At 41.3% G+C, this 23,493-nt stretch overlaps 1 protein-coding gene across 10 annotated transcripts in view; it reads left to right on the plus strand.

The window, feature by feature from the left end:
• The first annotated feature begins 1,374 nt into the window (after positions 1 to 1,374).
• The window catches only part of LOC138193443 (solute carrier family 41 member 3-like), a 33,894-nt gene continuing 11,775 nt past the window's right edge, over positions 1,375 to 23,493 (plus strand). For 2 of the 10 annotated variants that reach the window (XM_069141485.1, XM_069141494.1), the window contains exons 1-6: positions 7,576 to 7,681; positions 9,051 to 9,400; positions 19,216 to 19,323; positions 20,733 to 20,804; positions 21,607 to 21,751; positions 22,453 to 22,599. In XM_069141485.1, coding sequence (XP_068997586.1) covers positions 7,606 to 7,681; positions 9,051 to 9,400; positions 19,216 to 19,323; positions 20,733 to 20,804; positions 21,607 to 21,751; positions 22,453 to 22,599 — 898 coding nt within the window. In that variant the 5' untranslated portion in view covers positions 7,576 to 7,605. Of the gene's footprint in view, positions 1,473 to 2,132; positions 2,152 to 6,704; positions 6,903 to 7,567; positions 7,682 to 7,963; positions 8,005 to 9,050; positions 9,401 to 13,714; positions 15,095 to 15,308; positions 15,520 to 19,215; positions 19,324 to 20,732; positions 20,805 to 21,606; positions 21,752 to 22,452; positions 22,600 to 23,493 lie in introns of those variants that run through there. The other 8 variants (XM_069141490.1, XM_069141486.1, XM_069141492.1 and 5 more) reach the window with 8 other exon arrangements.

Here is a 23,493-nt window from a genome sequence, read left to right on the forward strand (position 1 = left end):
CAAATAAGTGAAAGCGGAATGATAATATCTGGAACAAAGACAAGAGGGTTCTGTGCAGCTATGTGCTGCTTGGATCCCTAAATAGCAAACACATTTTTTTCTGAAACATACCATGTTATATTTTTTGGCATGAAACATACACTCTCTAGCTCCGTCTTCTGCTCTCTCTCCAGCCAAACAAAGTCCCTCCTTAATGAACCATACTATTGTAGCTGTATTAGTTAACTAGGCTATGACGCACCTGCACAGAGTGCCTGAACACGAGGCTTTTTTATTTGACCCTTAATCCAGAATTTGTTTGACTGTGGTTGGTTGTCAGTTTAACAGTATAATCCCAGCATCTATTGCATTAGGATTTAAATTATACAGAGAGTCAGGTGATTATTAAAAAACTATTGCTCCAGACAGATCAAAGTTGAAGCAGTATCCAATTATGAGCTTAAAATTGAGTATGATTTACAGATCTCAGTTATTTTAACTTTTTCAAGTGTAAAATAAATCAGTTCTGAGATGGACAAATTAGTTATTCTCTAAATTGTGAAGCTTCTGATGTGTTTCACAGTCCACACACACACACACACACACACACACACACACACACACACACACAGATTTAGGGGGTTAACAGAGGACAGTTCTCATCTCAAATGGTAATGGTCGAGCGGGTGTTGCAATGTTGGGGTGGAATATAGTGGCTTGTGTGTGTGTGTGTGTGTGTGTGTGTGTGTGTGTGTGTGTGTGTGTGTGTGTGTGTGTGTGTGTGTGAGCACGTGTGTGTGAGCACGTGTGTGTGAGCACGTGTGTGCGTGCGTGCGTACAGGGAGAGAGAGGGTGACGGGGTGGATGAAGTGGGAGTATCACAAGGCCAACAGCTGCTGGTGTGACCAGCAACAGGTGCTCCAAGGTAAACCAGAGGTACACCACAGGGAAACAGAGACGCTTTACTAATATGTCCTTGCTGAAGGCTTCACCTTCATATATCTACCCACTTCAGATGCAGTGTGTCCCTACAGCTCATACTTTCCTCTTATGTGGCAGTATGTAGCTATTAAAGGATATTCACCGCTGGGTTAAAAAAAAAAAAAAAAAAACATTTAGCCCTCTTTCAGCTTGACAGACAGTTTAAAGACGTGCAAGTATGCAACAAACCAATAAATAGTCAAACTGGTAATGAGAAAGACACAAAAGAACACAGAAAGACCACAGACTGATTGAATTGCTGATAGCATGGCTGGCAACAGAGGACAGAGACATTTATTTATAGCAGCATTACAAGTTTCCATGATAGTTTCCACCACACAGGCCAGAGACTCTGGAAGCACATAGCTATCTGTCAACCGCTGCGCTTATCATCACACAAGCACCAAAGCTCCTTAGTCGACAGCAACTTCTAAAACACTACATGGACTACCATGCTCACTGTCCAAAATCCCGGATTCCGGATTCCACGGAGGCAGCAGCGTGGTCTGGGGGTATGTATAGATATAGTGCAATGCTCACTGTCCACACTGAACAAAGTCAACACGCTTCTGGGAGGTTATGTAATTATCAGAGCTAAATCAACTGCTTTGTGCTCATGATTCCTCAACACAGTGAAACGGACCCACTATCACTCACATTGAATATTATAACATTTGTATGGAGCCTCACTCCACATACAGTAGTAGCCTATATAAAGTGCTGGTGTGGTGGATTGGAACCAGCACTCCACCACCAACGCTTAGAGGAAGTTGAAGCCCTTCAGTGATTTTAAAATACTTCCAATCTTAGGCAGAGATATCTTGATTTGTGTTTTTAGTATTAGTCAAGCTCTAAAAACATTGCATTTAAACTCTGGTAACACAGTTTAGGAACATCTTTTTTGATTCACCCTCTCTCTGATTCTCTGATGTGTGAGGCAGGAGATATTTTTGGCCTCCAAACTCCAGCTGAGATAACTCTAATGACATCATCAGTGTTATTTTGTCCACCTGGACAAAGCTCCCTTCAGAACCATAGACCATGCCCACAATAAACTCGGTGTTGGCCCTTCCCCCAGACTAAAAGGCCATCTTTTTTACCCCCTTTTCCAGAACCTGTGGCTAAGTCTGCACCACGTGTTAATCTGAGAACTCCAGCTTGGTGCAGTTGAGTGTTCGTTGAAAACCAGAGGTTTGTGGAGAAGCTGTTATATCACTCACAAAACAGATGGTGGCAGCAGCGTGATCCCCTTTATTTCTTGAACTAAACTTGGCTGCATGGCTGATTTGTGACCAACCCGTCACATGAAACTTTCTCTTGCCGAATTTGGCTTGATCTGGATGCAATAAACGATGCGGTTAAATGGTATAGATCTGCTGTGGTATATACAAAACAGTTTCCTCTTGTTGTTTTGTAACGATGAAATCTCTTGAAATAGGTCAGTTAGACTTTGTATGATTTAAGAAGAAAACCCCTGAAACCACTCCTGAGTTTTTACATCAATCAGACATAATTTACTTTAAAATAGCTATATTTAACTATTACTGATGAGCATGTTAGATTATTTTAAGGTAAATAAAGACAGATTTTTTTTTTTTTTTTTTTTTTTTTTTTTTTTAGCAAATAGGAAAAAGTGGGTACATTTCTTTTTCAGCAAGGCAATCTCAGCAACCAGCTGACAGAGTACAGAGTACAGTTTGCTTTTTACCACTGTTTCTCCATTTTGTTTGAGGGAAACTACAGAATACAGATATAAAATACCTGTGTGACCTAAAGAAGATTTACTTTACAGTTATGGGATGTGCTATTAACTCAATCAAGCACCTGCATTTGCAAAAGGTTATGCATGTCATATTGTTTTTTTTTCCACACACTCATGAATGTGACTATGACGCAGCTGAGCACTTGTGCAGTGATGTTACAGAAAAACTCTTTTAAAAAAATACGGGAGAAGATGTCAACGATGCGGCATTGAAAAAGAAAAATGCTTTTTAAATGGAGCTGAATCCCTTTTGTTGTTGTTGTGTGTGTGTGTGTGTGTGTGTGAGCATATGAACAGTATCTTTATAAATATGTATTAGATTGCACATGCCTGTGTATCATGTCTGCATGAAGGCGTTAATGAGGTGCTGAAAATGCCAGGGCTCCCACAGCCCCGGTGAAGTGAAGCCAAAGAACACCACGAAACATACTACACACACACAAAAAGCACAAAAAAGACAGAACATATATGGACATATAGTGCCAGGCAATCCTGGTTTTGATTATACTTAATATAGGTTGAAAACAAACAGTGAGGGACTGTAAACCAGATTTCTATAACCTCCAGGGGCTTTCCACCTCTGAATAGAGGGATAAAGGAATCCATAACTATAACGTGGATCATGTTACTACAAACTCAAATAAGACGTGGACTTAAGGCCTGTTACAGACACATCATCCTGACAGACCACCATGTAGGTGATACCACCACCAAGACTTACTGCACCTGAAAGGTTTTTTTCAACATCTTGGAAAATTGCTCTTCATACTTGTCAAGTCTAATATGTTGAACATTTTTACAAGCCTCCCTGTTTTGATTGCAACAGTTAGCAGCAGACCTAAAGAGTTCAAGAGTACTCATAAACACAAAGTCTCTCCTCAGGGGTCTGCTTTTAGCTTCAGTATAATGTTGCAAGGGAGTGAGATTTTTGCCAGGCTGTTACCTATTTTAGAATGTCCAAAATGTAATGAAGACATAAACTGGACCTTTTAGGTTTTTTTTCTTTCTCCTTAATCCATGCTACCACCTAGTGGTGAAGTTGTGTAATGTCAGTAAATGAGATTAAGGAAACATTCAGTGCTGCCAGCAGGTGGTGAAATGGCAGCAGCAGAATAGAACAGAATAGAAGGAGTTGGATTCATTTGTTGGGTAAATGAAATTCTCAATAAACAAAGTCTTAACAGAAAAAAGTGTAATGTTTAGTGAGGAGTACACTGTAGTTTGTGAAGCTCTTCATTATGTACAGTCAGAAAGATATTTTCCTAATTCCTAATATAATAATGCATACTAGATTAAAGTGCTTATTCTGACTTTTAATGTGAGAAGGTTTACATTATTATGTGTGTGTGTGTGTGTGTGTGTGTGTGTGTGTGTGTGTGTGTGTGTGTGTGTGTGTGTGTGTGTGTGTGTGTGTGTGTGTGTGTGTGTGTGTGTGATATAGCCCTGTTAGCATAGCGACCAAAGTTTAGGGGTTCAAAAGATGGATACACATGAAGTTAGAAAAAGTCATCATATTTAACGTTTTGTGGGGGGAAAAAATGGGTGATGTTCTGACAGACCTTCACTGTATATAAATGCAGTGTGAAATGTCCAATCAGTTTTGATGCACGTGGTTAAGTATGAGCAGACACAAAAGTACTGTATACCTCTCCATTTATCCTAATAGAACTGGCAATAATTATTCCTGGCAGCCAGTTTGACAAATGAGGTGGTGCTTTGGATCATGAGATGTTCCTTTTATTCTCCACACTTTCCTTTTTCCAGCAATTGGACTGAGGTTAAATTCTGTTTCATCGGTCCACAGAACTTTGAAACTAGAACTGTCCTGGTTTCTTTTTTCAATTTTGTAAACTGCATTCTGGCCTTTCTGTTCTGGGGCTTTGGGGTCTGCACCTTGGGAGGCTATATCTCACATATAGTTCTTTCAGTATCGATGTTAAACCCTTGACTTTTTTTTGTTTCTGGGTGACGTGTTTTTTTTTTACACAGGATTAGGCTGTCTTGATGTTTATGAAACAGGATATGATGTTATGTGTGCAAACATACACTATACTCAGAAAACTCCAAAAGGCTTGTCACAACCCAGACTCTTCATAGAGTTGGCCATCAAGCCAGGCTGAGTGACCAAGCAAGAATAGCCTTAGTCAGGGAGGTTATGATGAACCCAACAGTCCTCTAACTGAACTTCTGAAGTCCTATTCAGAGATGAACTGCCCAGAAAGGCGACCATGTTAGTAGGCCTTTATTCGCCAGGCCTTTATGAGGAGAAGAACAAGACTCTGAAGTACAAGTCGTATGACAGCCTGCTTGGAGTTTGCCAAATACTGTCTGAAGAACTCTGAGAGATCAGGAAAATATTCTTTAGTCTGATGAAAAAACTCACAACACTATATCTGCTGAAGAGCACGCTCTGTTAAATGATAAATACCATTCCTACAGTAAAACATGGCGGTGGCAGCCTCATGGTATGGAAGTGTTTCTCATCAGCAGCGATAGGTAGACAGGCAGGCGATAGTCAGAACTGAGGGAAGGACGATTGCAGCCAAATACAGAATGGTCCTTGAAGAAAACCTGCTCCAGAGTGTAAAAACAAAGACACCAGCAGCCATAATCCTGGACACACTCTGTGTGTACACTGGTGTACAAATGCATGTTCCAATCGATACACAAATACCAAGCAATTTTAATGCATAGAAAGAATTTTTACAAATACACAAAATACAACCTGACAAAATATTAAAATACTACGTGCAGATTTTTAACTTCAGCCTCATAAATTTGGTCATGTTTGCTTCCTAACCCAGCAGAACATTTGCGGAGAGACCATAAGATGGCAGGTCACACCTGCTTTCCATCCAGCTTGGCTGCTGCCAGTGGGGCTTCCACAAAGTACTGAATTTAGGATCCAAACACTTTGGTAAATGACAGATTCCAACTTTTATTTTTTTAATAAATTTGCAGAAAGTTCTGCAATTTTTTTTTTCATTATTACATGTAAATTGACAATTTTATCTATAACATGACTTTTTTGGACACTTTGTCCAAAAAAGTGAATGGCTCTAAATACTTTCCAAAACAGAGTAATAGACTTTAAGGTGTCTTTATAAAAAGCGTATTGCCTTACTACATTAAAAGTTATTTGGCTTCTTCTCAACAGTGAGACATGATGGAACTTTACTACTACAGTCCTGGTAAAGTTATGAACATTCAGCTGCAGCTAGATATCTGATACGTTTTCTTTTTTTCATATAGAAGAAGACATTCTCACTCATCCACATGAGTGAAATACGCAAGTGAGGATTCTATTTAGACGCTAACCACTAGCGCATTAACAGCATGACGATGACATAACCATTGAATGCCACAGCATGCACATGGCCTGGTGTCATATTGCAAGCAACAGTGAAAAGATCACCAAGTTGTTCTATGTTACCCGTGCAGGTTAGTTGACAGCCACAAATAAGACTTGCCTAACTGAACAGCCATGACACAAATCCAGAACTCACACTTTTAGTATTTTAATAGTTTCATATTGCCTACTAAAGAGAAGCTATGTAAACTACATGAGCACAATCATCTATTTCTTTATAATGAAGGTAAGTGGAAAACCAGTGTAACATTTCTTGAAACATGCACAAATTGAGATCGAGCAATGATTCATTTTTGGTATCCTGGTCTTTAAAGTGGTTTTGAATAGGTCACCTGATGCTCAGCTGTAATGAAGGTATGACGTTCTTGTTGGAATTCATGAAATCCTGAGTGAGAAGTGAGTGAAGCCACAAATCACGATGAGCCTGTTGTAAAGTTTATTCTTTTAATGAATGACTTGGTGAAAATGGCGTCCCTGCCATGCTGCTGTCAGCCAGCCTGCCAGAGATGGAAAGAGACAGGAGGGGGATATCCTTATCTGCCAATGCCATGAAATTCAAGACTTCGCTGCCCTATGATGCATGCGCACTGGCTCCTACACTGGACACACTCACACACAGACCTTCATGTACTAACATATATACAAAAATGCACGAGCAAACAGAAAGTGGAACTTACACATAACCTTAATATAGTTACACATTTACACTCAAACACATACACAGAACATAACAGGCAGTTATACTTGGCAGCTTGCGTTCACCTCAGCTGCGCACCGTCTCATTCTCACAAGCTTTAGCTGGAGACAAAGGTAAGGACGATAATTCTACTCTTAGTTTCTATAGAGAAAATAATCTGCTCTATGTGTATTTTTTATAACGGGCAATGTTGTTGTTTGTGTCCTTATATTGACAGCAGAAAAGTGTGTTTCAACCATGAATTAATGAATGTTTTGATTGAGCATGTGTCTTCATTATTAGCAATGCTTGCCATAGACTATAGCAGCAGCAATGGCTATGCAGTGTACAGTTATAGTTATAAAGGCCTCAAATTTAAACGTGTTTTTTTTGTTTTTCTTGTGATTTCTTGAGTGTGTGTTTTCATGTCAGGTCCCACTGACTCCCAGAAATCCCCAGAAAAAAATATTCAATTTTAATTGATATTTGAGTGTGTCACAGTACAATACTGCTTTAAAATATAAAACTCTGGTCTCTGACCTGAAAAGACATGGACCCCCCTCTTCTTAGTTTATATTGTTAGAGTGAAAAACACTGCACATAAAAGGCATGTAACACTGAAATACATTCAAAAGCTATAAATTACTTTCCTAATTTGAACAGCTGTTCCTTGTCTCCATAGGGGGCGGCCCCTATTTTACTCCAGTCTTTATCCAATCAGAAAGCGCCGAGTTGTGTAACCGTGGTTACCGGAGCAGTTGCATTATGGGATGTACACATGGCAGCTCCCGGTGAGGGAATGATGTCAACAGAGGATTTTTTACACTTGCGCATTTCATGATTCTGGGAGCTGCAGATGAATTCCGACATTTCGGGACCTCACCGGGACCCCGTGTCCACCGTGTGTATGTGTGTGTGTATCATTCATCTTTTCATTTCTCTTTTTAAGCGTCAGCAGCCGAACGTTACTCTCTTTCCATCTGCCCGTGTGAATATGATCTGCATTGAATAAATTCGGACAAAAACTGTCAAACGCGTAAACAGATGCTCGTTAAGATCAACAGCGTGAAATGGCAACAATGCGGATGTTTAGTCCGAGTTTGTTAACGCGGTCACGGAGGTGGAATGAGGCGGAGGAAGGACTCTGATGATGTTTACCTATGAAACGTAACCACGCAATATTTGTGGGTTATAGGTCGTAGAGTCAGACTTTACAACCTCAACACGTCCCACCAGGTGAACTCACTTTCTGCTCTGTAGCACAACGTTTTTGTTTACACGCTGGATATACATTGTATTTATTTGTTTTTGATGATTACAAATGTTGCGTCAATAATGTAAACACAGTTTATACAGATAGTTTCGTTAAATGTTTCGCAGCCTTCTGAATTGTAGAAAATAAGATGGTGCTCACCTGGGTTATGTCAAAAGAGTAGGGACGTGATTTGTGCTTTTGAACTGAGCTGAAATAATGTCTGTTCTTTGCAAACAGCAGGGCTTGTTGTTAAGGTTCAAACTTTGCAGGGCAGCTCGGCTCTTTGCATGATTCTTTGCATATTTGTGAGGACTGGGACAGAGACAGACGGTAAAGAAGGCGAAAGACCTGCAAAGAAAAACTGCAGTAACTTCAAAATACAGACGTCTGTGTCCAAAAAAAGAAAACTCCACAGAAGACGTTAGCCTCCAGTAAATTGCTGTAATAATTCCAAACTTTGTAAAAAAAAAACTTTTGTAGGGTTTTAGCACACATTTCATTCATTATCTATTCCCAATTTGTACCTCTCAAAATGGTGTGTATTTAATATGTATAGTAATCGAGTGGGACTTGCAGGCTTTCCTGTTTTCTTCCTAACTAAAGCAAATTTTTCATCCTAAAACAACAGTGAAGGTAATATTAATACAAATCCATATACGCCGTCATGTTGAAGCTTCACCTTTGTAAGTGTTATATACTAGCGGTGCAAGTTGAAGCGAGGTGGCAAGGAAAATAGTTTTAATTTTACTAAATCAACTCATTCGAAGTAAAAAGGCAATAGCTCACTGGAGGTTAAAGAAAAAAATATATATACATATATATTTTTTTTTTTTTTTTCGTTTTTTGAATCAATGTGAGCAATTTACTGCAAGTGATGAAAATATTTTGTTGACGTGTATCCCGATTTATTTTTGTCTCATAACCTTTCACTGCTTTCTGCCACTTCACAAAGGATTCACAAAGGATTGTGATGAAACAAAACCTAACCCAAATACGTCCGGTTGTTTTCTGTATCCCCCAAATGAAGTCACTACAGACACGCTCGTCACAGCCACCACCGCCATCATGCCCGGTGAGGACAAACCGCCACAACAGACCCGCCAGAGAAAAAAGAACAAAAGGTCCAAGGCCAAGGGGAAGAGCCCCGGTGGTAGTCCTGGTGCCCACCTGGGAGGCACCTTAGACGGACAGGATGACCTCCTCTTACCCCCCGTCCTCCAGCCTCCTCCGAAAAAGCCCGTGGAGGAGAGGACCAAAGTGCCTGCTGCCAAAGTGGAGGAGGAGTCGGCCACAGCGATCTGTCTTCAGGTGCTGTTTCCCTACCTGCTGGCCGGGATGGGCATGGTGATGGCTGGCATGGTGCTGGATGGCATACAGGTGAGTGCACACGGTTCTAACAATGATATCACACACGTTATTGGCAGACCTACTTTATGGATACATACCACCACTAGCTGTATCCGAATGTGTAGATTAAAAGCATTAGTGAAGCACATTATGCACGACAACGTCACAAACTCCTGGTGATGCTGCGGGAATACCTTTTTGAAGAAGATTATTATTGTAGCTTCTCTGATGTGAGTTGCGTCTTCTGAATTATGCAGTCTTTTGGTATTTTGTTTTGCCCAAAATATAGAAAACTCCTGTGCTGATGACCATTTGTTTTTTGAGCTTAAAGAAACTTTATCTGGAAGGTTTCATCGCAACAGCAATCTTAAGAAAAGAACCGCAGTATCATCTTTATAATTCCTGTTGATTTTGATGGAAAATGAATCCGTACATTTTGAAATTAAAAGCATATCTGGTTCAATGGTTATCCAATTTGTAAAAAAGTCGATAAAGAATAATAAAATGAGGCAGGCGGTTGGGGGAGTATTTTGGCTGATTAATCGACTAATGGCTTTTTCCTGTTCCAAACTGTCATTATTACATCGACCTCTAAAAGACCTCTAGCAGATTGTATATTAGAGTGAGTTTGTGCGTTTCTTCTTTTTAAATTGAAGAAGATGCCACTTTGTGTGTGTGTGTGTGTGTGTGTGTGTGTGTGTGTGTGTGTGTGTGTGTGTGTGTGTGTGTGTGTGTTTAGAATAGTCGTGTCTTTATCTTGTGTCAGGCGTCCCTGGCATTTGGTCTGCAGCCAGCTGGGCTGGGCTGAGGGAAATCAGACGCACGGCTGTGTGCTTTACTTCCTCTCTCTTCCCACTCTGTGCTGATAATCGCACGTCTATCCTTATATGGCTTATTCCCTTCACTCATCTGTTGCTCATCAGTATTTCTTCCACACTCCAGTCTACAGTATCTGTTACCCTCCTGCGTCTGATGGAGGATGATTAGCTGCGTCCCAACGCGCAGCAGACGGACAAGGACATGCAGAGTAGTCGACGATAAAGACGAGAGCGCTACGCCATCAGCAATTAGGATTGTTACTGTAGCTTATGTTATCTCCTGTCACACCTGTAACTTTCATCTTAACTGTTACACGTTGAATCCCAATTATGCCAACTGGCTTTTTTTTTTAACATTTTTTTTTTACTCTGGTGGTTTATTATTTCCTTCCAAGTTATGGCTTTCACTTTTACCAAACTTAGGCTGCATCACACAACAGTTATGCAAATATATCTTTGACGCATCCGTAATATTATTTGTTGGATTGAAATCGGCACGGGGGCTTTGAATCACTCCCCAAGTACTAAACTGTACTCGTGTGTCTTTACGCCAAAATAATTTGCACCTGTGACGTCTTCTGTAAATTGAGATTGTGGCGGTAAGAAGAGACCCGAAGGTGTCTTTAACTGGATGTGAATGTTGGATACAAACAAATGTTTTCCAAAACCGTTAGAACGGACCGTTGTAACACAATAGAACATCTACAGTACCATGCGGGAAGATGATCCTCCCACATGGTACTGTAGATGTTCTATTATGTTACAACATGATAAATGAGAAGAGTGTGTAGGTGAGAGAAAGAAAGAGAAATACATTGTTTGTGTTACCCAGTGGTTCGTCTATGGTGATGACATATGACCACTTAAGCTGAGAAGCTAAGATTACCAGCTAATATCAGTCTCACTGGAACATTCGTGTTTTGCAGTTTACGGGGAGCTTCTGTGTGAATTGGTGTTAATTGTCATTTTACCTGGAAGCAAAACCAAATCTCACACTTGACAGTAACCCGTCCTTATTGCTGTTTTATTGCTAGCATGATTCAATTAACGTGCGCATAAAGTTTGGTTGCGTCCACTCTTCTCAAATGAGGGAAGAGCATCCATCCATTATCTATACCCGCTTTATCCTGAACAGGGTCACAGGAGCCTATCCCAGCTCACTTAGGGCGAAGGCAGGGTACACCCTGGACAGGTTGCCAGTCCATCACAGGTCCAACACAGAAACAGACAGAAACAAAGGCCATTCACGCGCTCATTCACAACTAAGGGCAATTTTGTAGAACCATCAATTAACCTGGGGTGCATGTTTTTGGATGGTGGGAGGAAGCCGGAGTACCCGGAGAGAACCCACGCAGGCACAGTGTTATGCCCCGTCCAGGGCTGGCCGAGACATAACATGGGTGTCAATTTGTAGCCCCGTTTTTCCCCCAGGTCCCAAGCAGCCACATGATTACGGGAAGCGTTTTCAGGCACTTTAACAATGTATTGATACAATTAAATAATACACAGAGACTATGAACTAAAAATGCCTTCGGGGTGAGCCAAGGCCAAAACAACAAACAAAACAAAACTATCTTATGAACATAATCTTCTAACCTATCCAAACCAAAATCACAAAAGCTTGCCTTCCTAACCAAACCAAGTCAACACGAATGGCAGCTCACCCCTACCAGCTTCACCACTAAAGGTACGCAATGTCAGAATTCACAAGGTGCGTGTGGCAGGTTGGAGTCTGGGGGGAAATCCTCCTGCCTGGAGCGACGTCAGGGTTGGCCTGAAGCAGTGGACGTCATCTGCCGGGGACCAATCATCATCATCTGCCGGGGACCAATCATCATCATCTGCCGGGGACCAATCATCATCATCGCCAGGGACCAATCATCATCATCGCCAGGGATGCCTTCCACCAATCCGGCTTGTGCAGCTGTACACTCATTTGCATACAAACACCACACCGGCTGCAACTCTCATTCATACGGAAACAAAACACGTACACAAACCCCATAGTCGTAACAACAGGGAGAACACGCAAACTCCGCACAGAAAGGCTGCTGTGAGGCGACCGTGCTAACCACTGCACCACTGTGCCACCTTAGTGAAGAGCACGTGAAGAGTTATCGGTCGTTACTTTAAATAGTTGAGTCTACATATTTTTCTTAGATGTATTGACACCATCACTATCCTCCTCGTCATTGGATTTTTCAAGGGAAATTTACTCATGTCCACATTTTGTCATTAAATCCATGAACACGTTTCTTTTTTGTCAGTCGTGACTCTGAAAGCGTTGGCTGAGTGTCGCAGGTCGTTATGGGAAATCGGAGGTTTGTGTTGTGTTGCTGACCGAGCAGATGGTGGCGGTTACCAAGAGAAACAACAGAAGGGGGAGAAAATAGCGCTTTGTGGAATATATACTTGTTAGAAACCTGAAGTTTGGCTTCCGATTGTTCCGTGATGGAGTTCTAACTTGCATTGCAATCATATGACACATTACTTAATCGAGGAATTCCAACAGATAGAATTGTGCAAGTGGCATTTAATCCTCAAAAGATGCTGCACAGTTAGCAACAGATCGATGCACAGACACTGGTTATTAGCTGTCATTGGTTAATCCTTTGCTGGCACGCTCCACAGAATACAAACGTAAGAATGAGCTGAAATAAAGTTGATTAAATTTAGCAGGTGGGTTTCTCCTTTTAGGTCGTAACAGCACAGAGCAGTCGGTGTGGTGTACGTGATTGGCAGGTGAAAATATATTAGTCTGTCCATTCAAATCACCACCTCGTGTTTTAGATTTTGACATTTATAGTTTTTGTTTACACAGTGTGGAAATCCCAGAACACATCTCTGATTCATATTACTTTGCTAAGATTCATAGTCACTAACACTTATCAGTACTCCAGTAAGTACAACAGTAAGTGAACACATCACTCGTCGCACCAGCTGACGGGGATATTGCTCACGATTAGTCGCGAGTCGAAAGTCTTTCACTAATGACGTGTCTACAAACAGCAGGGCAGACAATGTTAATGAGCATGAGATAGAAATATTTCAGGGTTATTTGGGTTCGCAGTTATGGCAGCTTAGTTACGTTGCACCATCATTCTCAGCCTGAACTGTTTAATTACACCAAAACCAGAATTATCGTATCATGTTGCGTTTTTTTTAAGGGTCATTTCACAGATTTTACCGGTGGAGTTGATATCATCAGGGGGTCTGGACAAACGAGGCTATTGTGTTGCATCTCAGGAAATGACTAAAAGTCACCATATTTCAGCCCCCGCTGCTTTGATTGTGGCTATTCTTTGTCTCCTGTGCGTCCCTATGCTTTATGACATAATAAATTGCTGTAGTCTTTGGTGATCCTGATGAGTTACAGCTTCACCTTTAGTGATTTGGTTAACACAAACTTTAATTTTGATGTTGACAGAAATAATTCATTCAAATGTTGAAGCGTTCAGTCTTGTGAACCGAGTTCGACTTAATGCTTGAATGAAAACGAAAAATCAGATCAGTTAATTTGCAAAAACCTTTAATAGTAAAGTTCAAATCGTAATTAAAAGGAAAATGGTAACAAGTACCACCATTCAGCAGAGAAAGTGACAGCATTGTAAGAGAAAAGGCTGAAGAGAAAAGCAATTTGTAGATTGCAATGACCTTAAAAGTGCTTTGCGATCTTTAGATCAGTTGAGCCGATTGAAACCAGGGAGGTGATGTACGGCACAGAATGTGTTGGTTTGGTCGTCCAGGTAGCGTTACAGAACAAGGAGATGCATTACAGGATCACGGTGCAAATACGGACTGAAGGTAGAGGCGGGGGGGAACGGACGGATAAAAAGAATGAGTCATGACATTAGAAAAACGCAGCGAGACCATCAGACGCAGATGGAGCGATGTCACATGGTCAGAGGGAGGGAGGATGAGAGGAAGACACGCAGCAAGAAATGGCGAGAGGGGGAGTGCGAGGCAGTAAGCCGGTCGTTTCCCTCGTGAGTTTGCACGGTGCAGACAGCCCTGCCTCTTTTCCTGCTACGTCACAGCAGAGCTGAGTGGAGGGAGCAGGACTACCCTGACGCTGACAGGAGGAAAGGAACAACACTTTCAGCCTGCCAGAAGTCGGCTGCTGCATCTCGTCAGTGGATCTCTTATTGAAATCCTGGACCTCTTTTTTTGTTTTCCCTCTTCACCCTTATTGTTAGTCTGACTAAAGAGAACATGGGCTGCAGTGGCAATGACTCAAGAGCTCCCTGCTGCTCCTAGGTCTCGAGACTTTTTGGACTGTTCCTCCTCTTCTTGCTCCAGTCAGTCATTCAGCTGTCATTGCTGTCATTTGCAGGATACAGCTGTCAAGTCAGGTGGATTTCAGACCGGGATTAAATGGATTGAGGACCACGGTCATCAAACCTTAAACTCAACTGAAAGGACTTTTGAACTGAATTTAATTGATTCTGGAGTGGTTCAGAGCAACGGGACTTTATCAGGACTCCTTGAAATATGAACTATCCGAGTCCATTCTCTTTAACCTGTGTTTGGATGTCAGTCATCCTTCTCGTCTTTATTTTAAATCGTTAACTAAACCTGTATTTTTACTTTGGAAAAGGCAGGAGGCAAGACAAACTAGGATTTTGTAGAGCACCGTGGCCTATTAATCAAAAACGGTATTAATGATCGTGTTCCCCAGTGGTTCTGAAAAAATGGATACCTCATCCCTGCTGACTCACCACTGGGCCAAAGATGCCGCGCTCCATTGGCATCAAAGTTAGAAGTAAAGCCTTTAGCTTTTAACCTCTGCTTTAGAAAAAAAGATCATTAATAGGAAGAAACAGAAACGTGACTGGTGTCTTACTTCCTTGACTACCTCTGGACTTTTCAGCATCTGAAGACACGGCAGCCGCTCTTTTCTTCAAAGGTCAAAGATACTTCTTCCAAGATTGATTAATATTTGACCTTAGCCTTTTTTAAACCAAAGACAACCAGATTGATTGATTGATTTCCTCTCCAGCATTCACCCTGCTTACTTCTTTGACCGAGGGAATTTTCTTTTCTTTTTTTGACATATCAGCTGTGTTTTGAAGTCACTCTTACCATGGGCTAACTATACGTTGAACTTCTACTACTTAAAGTAAACCCTCATTCAACATGGCGGTGACTCGTCTGGAGCTGGAGCTGCGTTACCAGGGCAAGAAGTTACGTGGCGTGACGTGGAAGCTGACTCGATCAGAGCATGGATTCCTACCGGAGAGCTCCTGGCTCATTGCCGCGCAGGTTATCGTGCCGTACCTGGTGTCAGGACTTGGAATGGTGTCCGCTGGCATCGTTATGGATCTCATACAAGTATGAAAATCTAAGAAAAACGTCTTTGTCTATCATAAACGACTTACTCGTCGGTCCACACTACTGCCTTACGATCAGTATTAATACAGAGATAAGACTTATTTTGATACCTTACTTTAGCAAATAGGCCTACAAACTAGTTTGTACTAGTTTCATTCAACAACAGAAGTCAGAGTTCAGTATAACCTTCCAAAACCACTGTTATTCAGTGATTCTGTGCAATCTCAGCTGTTCAGTGATAGTTTTTACATTAATGTTAGCGTTTAACAATTCTTGCTTTGTGCATAATCTATGCACGGTAACTAGTGTATGCCAAGGGTATGGAGATAATGTGGTTATTACAGCAAATGAACAATAAACTGGTATGGTTTGTGTTAGAAAACAAAAATACTTGCATAGGGCTTGGAAAATGTGGTGATTGTGACTAATACAAAGGCAAACATTAGTTGGACCTAACTTTGATATCCTTTTTTTTTTAATTCCCCTTGTGGGATTAATAAAGTATAAAGTATAGATCTATCCATCTATCCATCCATCCATCCATCTATCCATCTATCCATCCATCTATCCATCTATCCATCTATCCATCCATCCATCCATCTATCCATCTATCTATCCATCTATCCATCTATCCATCTATCCATCCATCTATCCATCTATCCATCTATCTGAGTAAGTGCTGCTCAAAAGGGTCGCTAGTTCCTGTTGTGGCACAGCATGTTGGTGCTGGATGTAAACCATCATCCCAAGTGGACGTGATTCCTTCTGAAACAGAACAGACAAACAAGAACAAGATGAAACAAATTGGGAGGATTTTGATTTGATTATGACAGTATCTGGTTTAAAGAATAAAAAAAGGAAAGGTAAGTGCTGTATGCCTGCATTTTGTCCTGGACAGTTTTTGATACTCAGAAACATTTCACTCGGTATAAAAGAAGCACTGAGGTTGAGATGCTGAGTGGCTCAGAGGATTGACCTTCGACAAACAGTTTCTCATTGTGCCATGAATGAGTGGTTTTGATGTAGGTGGGCATGTACGCTGTACTGATGTATGAAGGATGTCTATACAGCAGAGTGAGAAGCAGCGATCAACTTTACCCGCTGCTCGGATGATAATAGTCTCAGCTGGCGTCATTTCATCTCAACCAGCAGAAGTTAGGGTCAGACTGACATTGGCCTTTGATTAAATATTGGATATTTGCCAGTCAGATTTGTCTACCTTTTTATATCTCTTTGGCTGCCCTCGCAGTCAGGCACATTTGATTTCTAGAGACCAGAAAGAAATAGTTAAATTTGTGGGAAGAGGGAGAATTTAGTAATTATTGCTCAGGCGGAGGGAAGATAGAGTTCCTCAAAAACAGACTGATGGCCAGGTGGATTAACGGGTGGAGGGAGGGATGTTTCAGTGGACTGACGGATGGATGGAAACATGAGCTGCTACTTTATGCCTACGTAGTCTTAACACTCCTGCTCCCCCGTTGACAGTGCTGTATTCTAATCAACCGATGGAGCTTTGCGTAACATCCACCTTTCTGACCTTTGTAAATCTGATTTAGATGTAGGAGAGAGAGGAGAGGAGAGGGATGAAAGCGGACACTTAATTCAATAAGTGGTTCAGACAGAGAAAGAAAGAAAAAAGACAAAGGCCAGAGAAGGAGACGTAGAAAAAAATGTTGATGTCTACGTAAGAAGAAGATTCTGTTTTACAGAGATGCAGTCAGTTAAAGACAATATCTCCTACAGTAGTGCGATCACAAAATATTGAATGCTTGTGTGTGGGAAGTTCTGAAAACATAATGATGATGTCGCCAGTGAGTGTAGTATCAATATTTGTATCGACGAAGGAAATATTATAAACATTTTGTTCTCCTGAGAGGTCTTGAGCAGAACTGTGTTTAGCTGTGTTGGTGTCCGGCTCAACACGCTCTGGAGCGGCAAGCAGCAGAAGTGGGTCAAGTCCCAAGATAGCCTCCCTGTACAACGGCAGTCAGCGAGGCCCACCAGTCCAGAACCAGACAGGAGTGTGTATAAATAGACACACACATACATGAGTACACCTCTGCTGTTCACTACGCTCTTAGTCATGCCTCTGCCCTCCCTCATGGCCTCATGCTTCACTCCCCCTTCACTCTCTTCACCTCCTATAAACAATTCAGGATGCACATGTGATCTCATGGATTGTATTAATGTTGGCAGGTGGAGCGGAAGCCCAAGTGCACAGCAGATAATGGTGTAACTTATTCTTCAACATAACATTCATTTCTTGGTTGAGCAGGCAATCAGCATATATTGTATGTATGTGAAGTTTATTATGCTAGTATTGTAGAACAATGGAGACCATTGAAATGAACTTCCTGTTAGTTTGCTCCTTCCATATCCATCAGTGCTGTCGTTCGATGTCATTTGTCTAACTTTAAATTGTATTTATGCTCTCTTAAACCATCTCAGAACTAAGCGGGCTGATGGACTCCAGTATCCCTGAATTCAATTTGATCCTGTGCTTCACAGGATGTCATGTAGATTCAGGGCCTCTGATACCAGACGTCTTGAATAAACTACGACATTCTCTTGTTTTTTTGTCTTGTTGGTGTTTTTTTGTGAAGTACCAGCTTTGGTCCAGTCAAATGCAGTGAACCCACTACATTGTTTTGTTGAGGTTGGATTTTCCATTGTCACAACAGAACACAGAGGTTCCAGTTCCCCTTAGACTCTGTCTATATCTTTTTTTTATGGCAAAGGACAAGCTTAAGTAAAAAAAAAAAAAAAAAAAAAAGATACTCAGTAATTTCTGTTTCACCTATTCCTGAACGTTTTATTCCTTAATTTTAGCTGAGCAGGCTAGCTAAGAAGCATATCTCGGTTTTCATTCTTACTGCACTTTAAAAGCAGCTATATTTGCCGCATGAATTCATCTTTTCAAAGTTCATGCAAGGACACATTTACTGAAAACACAATAGTTTCTACAGTGTTCACGGGCTTTCTGGCCAAACAAGTACACGATTTTGCACGCCAACCATAAAAAAATACATCATTTCTTTATGTGGCCTCTATTATAGCTTATATTCCAATGCGTTTCTGTGTTGGTCCGTTTCTGTCATTGCTGTGACTATATAACATAACTTCTTCTCTCATGCTTGGTTTGTCTCTCCATCACATTCCCGCCCTGCTCTGAGTGTCCCTCCTCTCCTCTGTAAATCTCTGCCTCCCCGCCTGTCGCCTCTCCACATCACTCGGCTCTTGGCAAGACGCCTTGTTCTTTTTTTATGGTCATCTATTTATAGATTCGATCCATCCATCTTGGACGTGCCAACGGGGGCTGTAGTGAGAAAACACGAAGCAAACTCTGTGAACTGTACGTCTTCCAAACCCGCTGAACCTGTGCAGTGTGGCGTGGCGTCTGACGATGCCCAGAGATGTGGAAAGTAGGCTAGTGGGTTAGTCGAGAATATGTGATGGTCTTATTTAACAGCATCAGTCAGGGACAAGGTTCAGAGGGTGCATCTGCGGAGGTGGAGATGACACTGAGGTTTTCTTTTCTTTTCTTTTCTTAGGATGTAAATGTCAGTCTTAATTAGGATTTTAGTCTTTATGTTTTCGTGCAGCGCTCTATAACTGTGTGTTTAACGGTCCTGTGTGTGTGTGTGTGTGTGTGTGTGTGTGTGTGTGTGTGTGTGTGTGTGTGTGTGTGTGTTCCAGCACTGGGAGGTGTTCAAGGTGATCACAGAGATTTTCATTCTGGTTCCTGCTCTGGTTGGACTCAAAGGAAACCTGGAGATGACCCTGGCCGCTCGTCTCTCCACTGCTGTAAGAAGAGCCAACAGTTACATTTTATTTATAGCATAAGCATAAACATCTTCACATTTTCAATATTGTATGATCCTTATGCAATGTCACATGTGTTACTGATAACTAGTATTACTGCATGTTACTACTACCTATGAGTATTATGACTATGATGGCATATACTATATATTTATTGTTTAGCTGTCCACCCCATCGGTTCAATTATCAGTCTGCAGAAAGACAGATTTGTTTGCTTCATAAAGTAAGAAAAGGAATGACCGTGCACAGTGTAACAACTTGAATTATTCAGAATAACAGCGACATCTTGTTGTAGTACTTGTGATTTTGAGGTTGGCACAATATTTTAGCTTTTTTTTTTCTTTTTTTTTTTTTTTTACAGTCTGTCAGGGTCTGATTATCATAGTTTTGGCGTCCTGTTTTAGAGGTTATAATTACACTCTACTGACCTTCTTCAATGTTCAAATCTGTCAAGAGAGTTTTGTGATGTTTTGTGTTTAATAAAAAAAAAAAAAAACGTGTGTGGAAACAAAATCTGCTAACACTTTGGATTAAAGCCCACACATTAACATGACAGTGTACTTATTTATTAAACATGGTGTAAGAAATAAATACTTGGTAGCCGTACAGGAACTAAACTGAAACTACAAGGGAAGAACACAAGAGGTTAGGGAATAAGAGGGTAAGGGCAGATTATAGTTCATTGTACGGTGTTGTTGTTTATGTTGGTAAAAAGGGGTAAAATGAGGACAGATATCGGAGGGCTAAAAAATATGTCGTTTACTGCTGTGGATCAAAACGTAAGGCGAGGCTGTGGAGAAGGTAGTATCTTTACACAGTGTTTAGCTATAAACGGTCATGTGTATGCCAACCAACAACATACTGAGGAACAGTAAAGATGCAGCGGAAGGCCTGACCTCATGGTGGCGCTACTGCACAGGGACAAACATGTCTGTTGGCACCCAGACTGTACTGGGTGATTTAAAACGCACCTGCAGTCGGATTTATAACCGTGTCTCTCTTAAATGCAAATATGCTACTCGCTTCCTCGCTGCTCTTTTTGCCTCGCACCTACTGGTAGGTAGCTGGTAGCTATTCCACAGATACCTCTCATGCATTTATACCCAATTATAATTTGTAGCCTGTAATTTATAGCGTGATAAGACAAAAAAAAAGGATTCTTTGACCAGTGGAGCCTCAGCGGGACCTTGACAATTATTTCCTGAGACCATTCAGCTCAGACCTACTGTCTCCTTTGGGAAGACTTTTTTTTTTTTTTTAAACTATCAACTAACGTGTCTTACCAGGGGGTGATTACAACTAAAACACTTCATTTAGTCAGACCTATATAGGTTGAACAATTGAAACTACCTTTGCCTTATAATGATATAATAACATCTCTATGCTTTTAGGCCAACACAGGACAAATGGACGACCCCAGTAAACAGTGGACCATGGTGTGCAGCAATCTGGCACTTATACAGGTAACGGACTGTGTGTGTACTGTGAATCTGCATCGTGGGTGAAGGTGGACGCGTGCTGGTACGGGTCTGCACGAGTGTGAAAGCTGTAGATGGAACTACGGATGCAAGTTTATATACCGGAGTACTACATGAACAGACGACTGTTCAAAAAGCTTGTCAGCAGAGGAATTACAAGACATTACAGTGATCCCAAACGCGTTGCACCGACCATGCAAGGATTTTTAAAGAATAAAAGAAGTGAATCCAATAAAGCAGCTTTGGAGTATTTGAAATCCCTGCCGGCAAAGAGCAGCTGGAAAGAATCGTGTGAAGAATGGCAAAAAAAACATCAAATATTCGTGACACACTGGGATCATCCACGAGTAGTAGGATCAAATCAGAAATAATAGCAGATGTACAAAATCATGAAAGGACGGAACCTCACTAATGAAGGGTGCGCTCACTCAGTGCAGATATACTGTACGAATAAAGTATTCATTTCAAAACTGTTCCCAATCGACAAAAAGATGATGCAACATTTCAATTGTACAGAAAACAAAACAAAAAACATCAAAACAATCACACGTACAGTCTATTTTATTAGAGCTGAAACAATTAGATGATTAATCAATTCATTTATTAGTCAGCTGGCAATTTGTTTTAAATAAATACTTTTTTCAAGTCAATTCTTAGGTGAAAACAAAACAAACAAGAAATTGTTCACGCGGGAAAAGATCCCGACATCGATGTCACTGTGCGTTAAACTCACTGCTGCGCTGTGATGGAGTCTCACGTCTGTTTTTTGTTTTTTTCCGCTCTTCAGGTTCAGGCCACGGTGGTGGGCTTCCTCGCAGCCGTGGCAGCCGTCTGTTTAGGGGCAATCTCTCGAGGAGGTGTCGAGCTGGATCAGGCGGCCGTCCTGTGCGCCAGCAGCATCACCACCGCCTTCGTAGCGGCTCTGTCTTTAGGTTGGCAACCGTGGATATTGTTATTGGTTTGCACGGCAGCCCGAATACAGTCAAACATCTGTTCTAGAATTTCGTGATTGATTTCACATCACACAAGCCAGCATGAAACCATAGAAACCCAGCAGCTTTTGATTTGCAGCACCTGCATCACCCTGTCTCAACTTGTGATTACTATAAAATCCAGAATTTATGATTACCATCAATTTTTGTGTGTTAAGATGGAGTGATGTGTGGGGGGAACAAAAGTGCCTTGGTTTCTGTTTTTTGAGTTATGTCTCAGCAGGGAGAAATCTTAATCCAGACTCTCCACTCTGACATTTCTGTTTCTCTGTAGATTTGTTTTTCTGATTTATATGTTATTTTATTTTTATTTTTTTGCTGTGTTCTACATGCAGTCTTCTCTTCTGTTTTCCAGTGAGCTGTCACTCTGAGTGGCTGCCTGATATATATACATATATATATATATTTTTTTTTTTTTAAATTGTCTGTATAAGTGGAAAGAAAGACACATTCTCCCAGAAAGCTTTTGTCAGCATTCTGTTGTCTCGTAAACCCGATGAAGGTTTTCTCACAGAAGACGCTGAATCTGCTCCAACTGCATTCGACCTTTTCAAATACCTGGTTGAAAGTGGAGACACCCTGATTTCTCATTCTGTTTGTCTTCATTCTCCCCTCCGTTTCCCTCCATTCTCCTCCTGCAGGCCTGGTTATGATTGGAGTGATCATCGGCTCCAGGAAGGTGGGGATCAACCCCGACAACGTAGCCACCCCCATCGCTGCCAGTCTGGGGGATCTGATCACTCTGTCCCTGCTGGCTGGGGTCGGCAGCACGCTCTACGAATATAAAGGTGAGGAAAGCCGGGGGGGGGGGGAGTTACAGCCAGATCCAAATACACAGGTCGGACAAAAGTTCACCTAGTTTACCAGCTTCTGTTAAGGTGACATAATGATGTAATCATGGTGAGTGACATGTCACAATTCAATTCAATTCAATTTTATTTATATAGTGCCAAATCACAACACGGGTTATTTCATGGCAGTTAACACATTAACGTCCTTACAGCAGAACTTTATAATATTATACAGAGAAACCCAACAATTCAACAATTCCCACATAAGCAAGGAGGGAAAAAACTCCTCTTTAAGGGAGAAAAACCTCCAACAGAGGGAAGAAAAACTCCCTCTGAACAGGAAGAAACCTCCGACAGAACCAGGCTCAGAGGTGGGCGGCCATCTGCCTCGACCGGTTGGGGTGAGAGGAGAGCAGAGAGAGAAAAGGACAGCATAGAGATAGAAGAGAAGAACTGTTGGTGGAGACGACAAGCGCAGGGCAGAGACATGCAGCTCCATGGTGGGACATCTGGAAAAGAAAGAAGAGAAACTACGCGAGCGATCAATTCTTCAACTTGACTCATGTGGCTTTATGAATTTTCTTTCTTGTTTTCTTTGTTTTGTACACCTTTTTTTTTCTTATTTCATTTTCCCTTTTTCTCATTAAATTTTTTGTTTTGTTTATGTTTTATTTTATTAAAATAAAATCAGTCTTAAAATCAAGGGGGAGGGGGAACTTTACCATAATCAAGCTACTTTTTTTGAGTTTATGCCACAAGATGGCAGCAAAATTCAGGATTTCTTTTTCCAGTCAGCTCATCATAGTGTGTGTGTGTGTGTGTGTGTGTGTGTGTGTGTGTGTGTGTGTGTGTGTGTGTGTGTGTTTGTGCTTTAGTGCAGTGTTTTTTAGC

Source organism: Embiotoca jacksoni, unplaced genomic scaffold, assembly GCF_022577435.1.
Source record: "Embiotoca jacksoni isolate LCO1_2020_lvr unplaced genomic scaffold, fEmbJac1.0.p SCAF_9, whole genome shotgun sequence".
NCBI lineage: Eukaryota > Metazoa > Chordata > Actinopteri > Embiotocidae > Embiotoca > Embiotoca jacksoni.